The sequence below is a fragment of the Sprattus sprattus genome, assembly GCF_963457725.1.
Source record: "Sprattus sprattus genome assembly, chromosome: 14".
Taxonomy (NCBI): Eukaryota; Metazoa; Chordata; class Actinopteri; order Clupeiformes; family Clupeidae; genus Sprattus; species Sprattus sprattus.
Genome location: NC_137912.1, coordinates 9064648 through 9076957, shown reverse-complemented (window position 1 = coordinate 9076957; position 12310 = coordinate 9064648). Strand labels below are relative to the sequence as shown.

General features: G+C 44.2%; 1 protein-coding gene across 2 annotated transcripts in view; it reads right to left on the bottom strand.

Moving 5' to 3' along the window:
- The window catches only part of pawr (PRKC, apoptosis, WT1, regulator), a 62011-nt gene continuing 49701 nt past the window's right edge, over positions 1-12310 (bottom strand). The window contains exons 4-7 of one of the 2 annotated variants that reach the window (XM_080851014.1): positions 9078-9195; positions 6605-6709; positions 1404-1486; positions 1-1163 (exon numbers count right to left, since the gene is read on the bottom strand). In XM_080851014.1, coding sequence (XP_080707140.1) covers positions 1154-1163; positions 1404-1486; positions 6605-6709; positions 9078-9195 — 316 coding nt within the window. In that variant the 3' untranslated portion in view covers positions 1-1153. Of the gene's footprint in view, positions 1487-6604; positions 6710-9077; positions 9196-12310 lie in introns of both variants that reach the window. The other variant, XM_080851015.1, reaches the window with a different exon arrangement.

Genomic DNA, 12310 nt, shown 5'->3' with positions numbered 1-12310 from the left:
TTTGAACTGGAGATGTGCTGTGTTTGACAAGTTCTGGCAAAGAAGCCCAAACCATCTAAATTGCAGCCTGTGAGAGTCGCAGGCCCGCTGTGCTGTGCTGTGCTGTGCTGTGCTGTGCCGTGCCGTGCCCACATTGCTATTTGCAGACACTTCGCTGCTGAATGAGATGCTCTTGACAAGGCATGGTATTAACCTAAGCATGGTCCTTCCTTTTTTGCTGATTTGGCTATAGAGTAAATATACAAAACAAATGCACTGCAGTATCCTATTCTATATATTTTTGCTCACCTTGCGACACGAACAGGCTTCCTCTATTGATATTTAAGTAGGCTTAAGAAGGTTTTTTTTTTGTAAACGCCACGAAATACAACATTAATAATATCTCTATGACACAATATATATAATCTGTAGCCACCGAAGTGGCTTCTTCAATGCTTGCATGATTGTGGGAGATACTTGGAGTACTTCCTATTTTTCTGAGCTAATACACTTCTAAAGTCTTCAAGACTTTAATGATAATGTGTTTTTAATTTTTTGCAGTTAATGCCAATTGAAATAAAGAGAAAGCAGGATTTGAAACAAATTCAGCAGAAGAATCAGCCCCTCGCTTTACCCAGGGAGATGGCCCCGATGTGTTTTTCGAGAGCATACAGACAAAAGTTGCAGGACATTATTCCCACTTCGGTTGATGGAAGCAGTGATTTCGCCTTGTATTTGGTCTTAATGGCACAGGATCATCTCTGCGGACCTTGTTGTTTTGTGTGTGTTTTTTGGGGGGCTAATGCCATCAATGAAGGGCTTCGAACATGTCTTAATTGTGGGATAACAATGCTACAGGCAGCCTTCAATGCCTGCTGCATGTTACCCCTGGTGATTCAACGCTGGGCACATGGCTCTCCCTCGGAGCTAGCGCTTGGTGGTGCACTTCATTGTACATTCAATTTAATTTCCTTTTTTTTCAGCTTTATCAAAAACAAAACAAAAAGCCTATATACAAAACATTTACATTAAATAGTGTAGCCCCTACTTTAGTTGCCCCATCTGATTTTGCAAGAGGACCATTATAACCCACAATGCACTGCGTGCCGTCCTGCGAGCTCTACAAGTGCTGCTCGTGTCAGGCAGTCGCATCAGGTGTGTGGAACAACGATCCTCATGTGACACTAAGGGTCAAAGACAAACAAACAAACACAAAATAAACAACAAAGACAATTAAACAGGATGCCCCACTTCTGCCCCTGCCAAAGCCACCCACCCATCCACCAACATCTACACACACACAGGCTTTGTCTCCCCGCCACTGCCCCAAGCGGTTGATCCAGGTGTTAAGGGCGTGGGCTATGATTTCTTCTGCTTTTCTCTCTTCTTTTTCTTCCTGTCGTCTGGCTGCGCTGTGATTCTACCTGGTCAGTTGGCCCACGACCTTCAGAAGAGTCTTGTTCTCCTGCTTCAACTGCTCATTCTCATCCTCAATGTCATCCAGATCCTGCTCGGAACACAAGCACAAGACAGAATGATCTCAGGTTTAGGAATGCTACTTGCACTTTAGAATACATTTCCTTAGGTAAAAAGAACTTAAGTTCATACATTTGTATCCCACAAATGTATCAATCAATAATGGTTAAGGGTGCAATGCACTTCTTGTAGAAGTTTACATTGTTATCAGTTGTTGTCAGTTACTACCTCAACCTGTACAAACACCTTCCTGAGGTGGTGCGAAAATGTTGCATCATTTGACCATCATTTCATAAATTAATTCTATTGCGGTTCAATTTCCAGAGGGGAGGTCTGCGTACTACTTTATAAGCACCTGGGATATTAGGGGAAATGCTTAGCTCTGAATGTATAGAAATGCTTTGTATGGCTGTCAATCCAGGACAGTACATCTTTTCACTCAAACCCTAGTCACCATCACTAAACTGAGGATAAAACCCAAACCAACACTATGTTTCATACTGAATTGAGTGCTGGTCCCTAATCTGACTTTTAGCCAAATGCTGAAGATTATGTAGGAGTTGATTGTTTGTTTTTTGTTTATGCGTTTATTTGAAAAGGGACAGTGTACATTGATAAACATTTCCCAGATAATGTAAATGCACCGGAATTAGCTTGGTTAGCTAGTTTTCATCCATTGCCCCTTGACATGGCATGACAGAGAGATATGGAAATAAAAGAAAGAAATAATAATACAAAATTATATAATACAAAAAAATTGTTCCTTTGCTTGTTTGAGTAACCAGGAAAGTAATTTGAAAGAGAAGACTAAGCACTAGGGGTGACATGGCAAGACTCAAGAAATTCCTAATCAACTGCATCAATTAAAACCCAGTATGTCATTCATGGTATCTGGGATGACACACACACACCTCCGCTGTGTGATCCCAGATGCCATAAATGACATACTGGGTTTTAATTGATGCAGTTGATTAGGAATTTGTTACAGGCCACTGAAGACCCACTGTGAGTCATTAGTGGTCTCTGCATTTTGGTCATTTTCTTCAGGTGAGTTATCTGCTGAGAAAGATAACGCCCTCCAAACTGGGTCTCCCTCTTCAGTGGAACTGCCGTAATAATAACAAATTAAACATCAACAGTTTTAATTAGCCACAAATGAGGAGACCCACTGCCACCTCTCCTCTCCTCTCCCTCCCTCCGTCACCCCACCCCCCTTCCCCTCCAACTCATCAAGGACTCGGACTGAAATGACAATTCTCATTTTCGTGTGGCTCCATCACTAATGGACACGACAGGCCGTCATCTAAATCAGCCACGCAGCGCTGGTCGGGGGGAACTGAAAAGGGAGAGACGGCCTGGAAGTCAAACAGTGGAGGTTGAGGGGGTTGCAGCCAATAGGGGGGGGGGGGGGGGGTCGTGACGAGATATTAATGTCTGCCATTGGCCCCCGCAGCGCAGTTCACACTGTTCATTTAACAGCTAATGGCTGCTTGATCTACTGAGCTAGACAAAAAAAACCTTTGTTGTTGGACCTCCAGGAAACAAAGAACTTGTTACTCTTTTGGAGCAGAAAATGGGTGTTGTATCCCAAAGTTTATCTGATCCGTTCATCTAATTGGCCTCAAATAACCTGATTTTCTTGCTTGATTTAAAAAAAACTTGTTTTGTACACTTCATTGTTCATTCAATTTAATTTCCTTTTTTTTCAGCTTGATCAAAAACAAAAAAAAAGCGAGGACCATCATAACCCACAATGCACTGCGTGCTGGCCTGCAAGCTCTACAAGTGATTAAAAAAAAAAACAATACACGGGTACATACTTATTTCCTCTTGATGAAATCCCAAAATGACTCTCTGACCTCCTCTGAAGAGTTTGGTCCAAAGCAAAGACTTCCAGACAATTTTGCAATGTCTCTGGACAGATGTGAAACCACGGTTATCCTCCACAATCCAACAATAGACAGTGAAAACCTCCCAAGGAAGTGTTAGTGATATAACCACTATGATTGCTTCCGATTGTTGACCTTAATACCAATGCTGCACTCTTTGTGCTCCACCGACGCATTTTGATCTCAGAAGCTCATCAATCATCATTCAGTAAAGATGTGCTGGACCAAAACAAACTCAGACGAGTCCTTCTGGACAATCTCATCTCTCAAAACTGCGCCTACCGACTAGTGCTAGCCAGTTCGTGTTTCTTGGCAGTCGCCCTGAAGTCGGCTATTTTCTTTGGACTATGATGGGAACAATAGTCCCGGCAAAGCCTTGTTCCGAGGATTCTTTTGCCCCCGTCTTGGACATGTAAACTATTCCTCCTATTGGGATTCCCCTTAGCTGGAATGCCAGACAGGCCACCAACTGTTGACCCTGCATTGGGACATCGGATATCACACGATGGGAAAGTTTGTTCGCCAACTCGGGAGTGCCGCGCTACTGGATCCCCGAGGATTCTGTGGTCTGGCGGACCCCGTGGCCTCCCATCCCAGTCTTGGCGAATTCGGGGGCCAAGAGAACGAGCGAGGAAAAACAGAAGCGGGGCCATTCTTGGACTCTCCCTCATTGCTCGTGCCAAGAGACAATGTTCTATTAAGACTCAAAAAGGCAGTAAGTGAATACAATCTTCTAGGCCAAAGGTAAGAGGGAGGAGGGAAGGAAATAACATTGCAGAGAATTTAGAAAAAATCCTTCAGGTGTACGAATTAAATACAGAAAAATAAACTACTCTCAAAAAGACCCAGAGGTAGGAAGTCTGGAGACTGCAAAAAGGAGAATGCCATTCCTAGAACACGATTCCTCAAAAGTTTTCCTCAAGAGTCCTCTGGGCATGATTTTGTGCCAACTGAAAGAGATTAGAAGCCATTTTGCGTAACCGGCCCCTCAGGATCAAGCAATTAAAAGAAATGAATGTTCTGATTGCTCCTTTTTGCTCGAGAAGCTAAACCTTCAGAATGTGTTAGACCCTCTCCTCCTAGTATGTGGTCAGGGTGAGATATAGCAACAGAATAAGTCATACGTTCATGAACATATGGTCTTCCTTTAAGTTAGTAAACTATGCATGCTATACACTAAACATTAAAGAGGGGCTAAACATGAAATGTTTCCTTGACCACAGAGGAAGGGGCTTCCCTGTGCTCATATACAGTCCTGTTCACCATTATTGGCACCCCTAGTGAATATGAGCTCATATACAGTCCTGTTCACCATTATTGGCACCCCTAGTGAATATGAGCTCATATACAGTCCTGTTCACCATTATTGGCACCCCTAGTGAATATGAGCTCATATACAGTCCTGTTCACCATTATTGGCACCCCTAGTGAATATGAGCTCATATACAGTCCTGTTCACCATTATTGGCACCCCTAGTGAATATGTGCTCATATACAGTCCTGTTCACCATTATTGGCACCCCTAGTGAATAGCAAAAAGGCTAAAAAAAAATTAACAATCTTTCAATTATTTTACCTCAAGGAAAAGGTAAGATTTTTGTGAATATTTTGAGTGAAAGACCAAGAGGATAAACAGCAAATACATATTTTTTCATAGCCTGTTTGCTCATATTCACTAGGGGTGCCAATAATGGTGAGCAGGACTGTAAATGTAACTGGATGATTAACATACAGTGGAAGGGGTGCTATGTGGGGCTTTCTGTCTGAGAGCTGACAACTATGGCAGCGGTGTCAGAGATGAGTTGGGAGAGTGAGAGTGAGATACACACACGCACAGAGGTAGATATGCACACAAAACTACAATCACACACACACACACACACCTGAGATATGCACACAAAACCACAATCACACACAAACGTAGATACGACCATAAATACACACACCTCTAACAATAACACTAAAAGATACATAGTATCAGACATGGAAGCACATGCATCTCTCACACACACACACACACACATATACATAAAGCCTCCCTTGCTACAGCATGCCTTGAATTTAAAGTGTTTATCAAATACCAATCAGATCCAACTCGGAGAGGGACAGATGCAGGTGCGCGGGGAAGTGGAGAGTGCTTTAGAGGAGACCTGCGCAAGGGTAACTCCAAATGGGGGATAATTGTAATCTCCTGCTTATCCTTGAAGCGGCTCCACAATATCAGGCTGATTGCCGGGAGATAGCGAGGTGCTTATTTGGCAATAGTTTCTATTTAGTTTCCGGCTTCATGGGACACAGCTGCGGGAGACTACTCAATACAGGCGATGACACACAGACAGGCACAGACACGTGGACACACACACAAGCACACACACACACATGAGCACACACACAAGCACACACACAAGCACACACACACACACACACACACGAGCACACACATACACACACGCACACACAATAGGTAATAGAGTATAGGTGAACAGAAAGTGAGGGAAGTTGTCTTATTGAAAAAAAATATTTGATCTTGTCCCAGGTATACCATATTGAAATATTACTTTTAATTGAATTTGTAACTGTTAACACACTCTCAACATTAAAAGTTAAATTGCATTAATGATCCTGTGCTGAACTGTCACAATCCCAGGCTTACAATGAAGACTGACGATTTTGTCTGACTCATAACCTGCTTATCTGTGTATAAAACTGCTTCATCAGAGCTTCCCACACAAGGTTAACCAGTCATCTCACTCTATTGTGTATTCATTGAATACTCAACCTGGATAACTTGGGACAATGTGTTAAAGGAACACATTTGGGAGCCAGTCTTTTGTTTTTCAAGGAGTTTGGTTGTTGCACAATGGAGAACCCTTCAACCCCTTCCAGTATGCATTACAGGTGTCGAGGAAGAATGCATCTATACGAAGCTGCCTGCTATATCTATTGAGTTTGTGTTCTTCACTGTTATTATGCTTATTTTTACGCTTTAATTATTATTTTTTTAATTATAGTTTGTTTTAACTATGTACTGAAGAGTGCGCTATAAATTGAATGCATTATTATTATTATTATTATTATTAATAATAAATATTCAGGATTCTTTCCTAGAACTAATCAATACGTTATCCTGTCGGGTGCAGAAGTGAACGAATCCAGGCGGCAGCTCACCCTGTTCAGTAGGTCTATCTCCTCCTTCAAATAGACACACACACACACACACACACACACAGATAAAGAGAGAAATGCACCCGGTCTCTCACCCTGTTCAGCAGGTCTATCTCCTCCTTCAGCCTCCCGATGAGCTCGTCCTGGTCCTGGTGGGCCTGCAGCAGTCGAGTGTTCTCCTGCCTCTCGGCGCTCAGCTCCTGACACACACACACACACACACACACACACACACACACACACACACACACACACACACACACACACACACACACACACACACACACACACACACACACACACACACACACACACACACAGAGGCGCTCGATGAGGACACAGATACTCATTTAGAGAGCTTACAGCTTGATGAGCACTGAATGAGCCAGCCAGCCCATGCCCCAGAGGAGAGGGACAACAGAGCAGCTTTCACGTCGAGTCTTTGGCAAATCACACACACACACACACAAAGAAAACAACACACAGATGGACATACTTTATCCATCTATCCAAGTCAACCATTATTATCATAATGTGTTTAAAATATGCATGTTCTAAATACTAATGACAAAAATATGGAAACAGAATATTTGGGGAATAGCACAGCGGAGCTTGATTAATCTATACTAAATGTAATATTACTATACCAAACAAATTCAGTGGTATAATAGTCAGCATATTTACTTATTTATTTTAATCTGCTTCATATTTGCCACTGGATACACTTTTAACGGGATACACCAACATCACCTCGGGGTCATCATCATTCCGTCATTCGCTCCTCTAAAGACAACATCTAATGATGCTAATGTTTCTGCTCCTGGCATGCTAGCCAGACAGCAGGTGCACCGAGCACACTACTGCCTCAACAGCTGGGGCTGGCCTCCGTGCTGCTGCCGTATCTCCAGTTACCTCAGCTCTTGTTAAACCCATTCAGAGTCGGGCTGGAAGTCCCTTCTGAGCATGTTAAATATCCCAGAGAGAGCAGAGCAGTGGGTTGTGAAAAGGCAGATGGAGGTTTGAAGCTTTAGTATGTGTTTAAAGCCAATACACCATGAGAGACCAATCAACCCAATGATTGAGAGTTAATAAATAACTGCTAAAGTGAGCATGGGATGTATGAGAGACTGGGTGCATTTCTCTCTTTATCTGTGTGTGTGTATCTGTGTGTATATATACTGTATATATATATATATGTGTTTGTGTGTGTGTGTGTGTGTGAGTGTGTATTTGTGTATGTATGTGGGTGTGTATATTTGTGTATGTATGTGTGTGTGTATATCTGTGTGTGTGTGTGTGTGAGTGTATGTATGTGTGTGTGTGTGTGTGTGTGTGTGTGTGAATATATTTGTGTATGTACAGTACTGTGTGTGTGTGTATGCGTTTGTATGCGTGTGTGTGTGTGTGTGTGTGTGTGTGGGGTAGGATCTTCTTTAAAAGACTATGTGACATTTGATAATAAAAAGGGTGCTCTGTGTGCTTCATGAGAGAGGTGGAGAGCAAAATGTCTGCCCTGTAAATGTCATCTCTGGCTGAGCAGAGGATTTATTGCTGCTCAGGAGAAGATTTTCCGATTTCAGATGAGTGAAAAGATGAAGGCGAGTGAGAAAAGAGATAGAGTGAGAGACCCGAAAGAGAGAGGGAGTCAGAGAAACGAAAGAACGTTTGAAAGGAAATGAGAAAGCGTCTACGCACACTTCTCCATTGCCACCTGTGCCACCTTTGCCACCCTCGTTCAAAAAAACTCCCTCTTTTAGACTCTTTTCAAACAGCACTGCTCTCCTGGTTAAAGAAACTCATCACAGATGGTCCTCCACGCTCAGCCCGCCTGGCCTGTTTTCGGTACCCAAGGACGCAGCGCTTTCTCTGGGCCCGCTCGCACAATACCAGACCTTCATGTGGCCTTTACATGATGAATCACAGGGCCAGGAGCGTTTCCAAACATAACTCAAGGGCCACGTTACACATGTAACCCCTGGGTGAGCTTCCCCCTGAGGGGTACGGCTGATCTGCCATCATATGGCTCTGCTCTGCCTGGGCTTAACTATACATTCAAAAAGGATTTAGTTTTTTTTACATACAGTGCGTCGCTGTATGCCTTCCCATACTATTGGGACAAAGACTGCATTTTGCTGCCCTTTCCCTTTTCTTGGAAAATTCATAAAGCAGGTCACGGCACGCACATTAAAAACAGTGACTATGGGGTGGTGAAAGACAGACAGACCTTTAAACAAGTACACTAGCCCATTTTTCTCTGAGATACAAAGAATAAAATGACATTAAACTCCAAACCTGCTATACTGTTTAGAGATTTCATCTGAAAGCACGAGTACAAACGTGCATGACGGCAAGTATGAAACTAACATGTCACAGTACATTAAATGCATTCTCTGGGCATAAAACATGTCAATCACATGACATAACATAACATTATGATTACCATACATCATGGACAGTTTCCAGTGTACCGTATCAGATTAGTTGAATACAGTCAGTGTTGTAATACATAGATATAAAAGGTATTCAGTATAAACAGGCCATGAAATCATGTTCTTGTTGGAAGCCTACCCTCTCCAGTTCCTCAAGTCTCTTTTCCAGGCTGCCAGGAACTCCAGCACTGCCATGGCGACTGTAACCTTGGCGCTGACGACTGTTACCTCCCATCTCCTCTTCAGAGCCTGTCGAGCTACACACACACACACACACACACACACACACACACACACACACACACACACACACACACACACACACACACACACACCCAAAGGTAAGAAGGTTATGATGTTAGATGAGGGTGAGAATCCACACTGTTCTCTCCTGCACCATGACGAGTCTTTTTCTGAAACATGATTTCACTTGCTTGTTGCTTCACTATGCTGTTAAATTGACTATTTCTATCTGGATGTACAACTCAGGCGAACATGAGAGAGCATGCTGGTGCGCCCTGTTAATGTTAGTGCATTAACGTCTCTCTCGCTCTCTCACACACACACACACACACACACACACACACACACACACACACCACACACCACACACACACACACACCTTACAAGCTGGAGGCAGAGGCTCGGGCCAGCCACAAAGAGCTCTAATGGACTGGGCTCAAGCAGGAGATGTGAAAAGAACAGGCTGTTTACACATATTCTCCCCCAACATGCTCCATCACTGGCTATTCAAGGAGGCGTCGCTGAAATACGTGCGAGGCATTTAAAGGCACCTATTAGCCGCAGGTCTCCGGGTTTCCATGCTCTGGAGACGCCGGAGTCTGTTAAGTCATTCAACTTAAATGGGGAGGAAAAGAAAGGAATGAAAAAATCTAAAAAATATATTTCAAAAAGACTTTGAAGTCCAATAAACACATTTACAACTCACAGTGCGGCAACAACTTTCCCTTCCATCAGTAGCTGTTGTTATACCACTTAAGAATGAAACCTTAGGCAAGAACAAAAACGTCTCTCCATCCCACTTTCATATCTCCCTCCCTCCCCTTCTCGGAGTTATTTTCACTCCTTTTTCTCTCTTCTGGCTCACAGCAAAGTGGGAATATTCATGTGGAACTTATTTCCTGACGGCTTTACTTTAGTAATTACCGGCAACGCGGACTCGGAGCAAACTCTCCTCCACCGTACTCCGCAGAGTCGAGAACCCACTCTGGGAATCAAATTAGTGGGCCGCCAAAGGCCCAGAGCATTGTTTGAGACTGAGGTCTGCATATATTTCAGTAAAGAGACTTCAAAAAAGATTCATAAAAAGAGGAAGAAGGGAAGAATAAGAAGAAGTAGTGAAGGATGAACAGAACAAGTTCATTTTCACAGACACTGAGGAGGAGGAGGAGAGAGGCACCCTGTGTCTGACAGACAGCTGTGTAAACAGGTCATAGTGTTACAGAATGGCTTAAACAAGAAATAATGGCACAAATATGAGAGCCTTTCTTTTTGCCAGGAGACCAAAGGAACCTGAGCTGTACAAATGTTTGACATGGACGAGTCTTGGACAACACTGGGGGAATATCAAAAAGGCACAGCCTCGCTGCAGAGAAAAAAAAACAACAAGAGAAAAAGATTTTTAACGGCTCCAAGGCCAAAATAAAGTGGTGGAGGGATCAATAAAACTCCAGCTGAGAAACATACAATTTAATAACCCCGCAAAGCTGCGGTATCAGGGAGATAACCCACACAAGTCGGGTCAGTCAGTCTTTCCTCTGCAGCCTTTCTTCAACAATCAAAGTCCTAAAAAAAAGTTCTTCTCTTCACTTTACATTGGCATTTACAACAGCTGAAGGATCCATCCCAGCAGAGTGCTTTGTTGCTAACTCCTAATGGGCACCTGCTCTCTGGGAGTCACGGCCGTGAGTGTGCGTACGTTTGAAGATGTCCTTCCAGTTCCCAGCTGAGGTGTTTACCAACCCAGTCTGCTGCTACTGTCGGCCGGTTTCAAACACAGCAGCAACGACTGCTGCTGGGCAAACAAGGCTCTTTAAAAAATGCTTGGTGTGGGGTTTGAGATCACGACTGGCAAGTATCGGCCCCACACACACACATACACACTCATGCAGGAACCCCTCACCCCCCCAACCCCCACCCACCCACCGGTCCCCTACAGGCCTCCCTGGGCCGCTGGGAAACCTTCGGAGCGGAGCGGTGCTGTCCGTGTCATGTGCGCACGGCGGGCCACTCCGAGCTTGTTAGCGCCCTGCGGGATGGGAGATGGGAGTAATGAGGCACTCCTGTAGCCCAGACGGGGCGGGGTGGCGGGCAGTGTGGGGTGGTGGGGGGTGTGGGGTTAGCCAAAAAAAATAAAGAGAGAGAGAGAAGGGAGGGAGACTGACAGTGAGGACTAATAAAAACCTGGAGCAGTGCGTCTATTTGGGCTTTCATGCAGGAGGTTCTCTTTTTGGCCGAAATGAAAACACGTTGATTTACACGTTGAAACACATGATTTATGAATTCATATTGACATTTTGAGGGGATAAACTGGTGCACTATACCCTGAGGGTGAACCACACTGAGCCTCATTCTTCACATGGCACATCCACGGCAGTCTTAGCCATGGACTAACTACTGGAAGCACTAAGACTGGGTGATTATTATGATTATCAATCTCTAATGCTTCAGATATCTCCCCCCTGACAGAGAGATTCCTCTGTTAATATGGGGTTTTGTGATTTAGAAACAAAACCACAGCGAAATGACATCTCGCAGGGTATCGGTAATCTCTTTATTTCAGCTATTTGGTAGCATCCAATTGGCAGGCCCCCCTTGCATTCAAAGCCGGCCAATCAGGCAGAGCCAGAATCACATGGCCAGATTGAGGCTCAGATTGGGCCTATTGGCCGGCTCAGAAGGGGCTAATTGTTCTGTCTGTATGCCTGCAGGAGGACACACAGGCACTGTTTCAGGCCTACGGGTGAGTCCTCAGTCTTCAGGAAGACCTTCACCTCGCTGGAATAGATTTTTCTGTTCTCGAGCGCAGTTCAAAAGATAACACTCCGCCTGCGGCTACTGTAACGACCTAACTAATAGGGATGCCTGGGTGGGACTGAGTGTTTGGTAAGCAGAAGAACTATTGGATATAATTGCTCCACAATTTGAAGCCAAATACAATCTTTTCAGCCCCGCTTACCAAGAGCTAGAGTAAAGGCCTGAACAGAAAGTACAGTTTGGCTGGAACACACACACACACACACACACACACACACACGCACACACACGCACACACACACACACACGCGCGCGCACACACACACACACACACACACAGGCTTGTGGATCCCCAGACGTTTAAGGCTGACAGT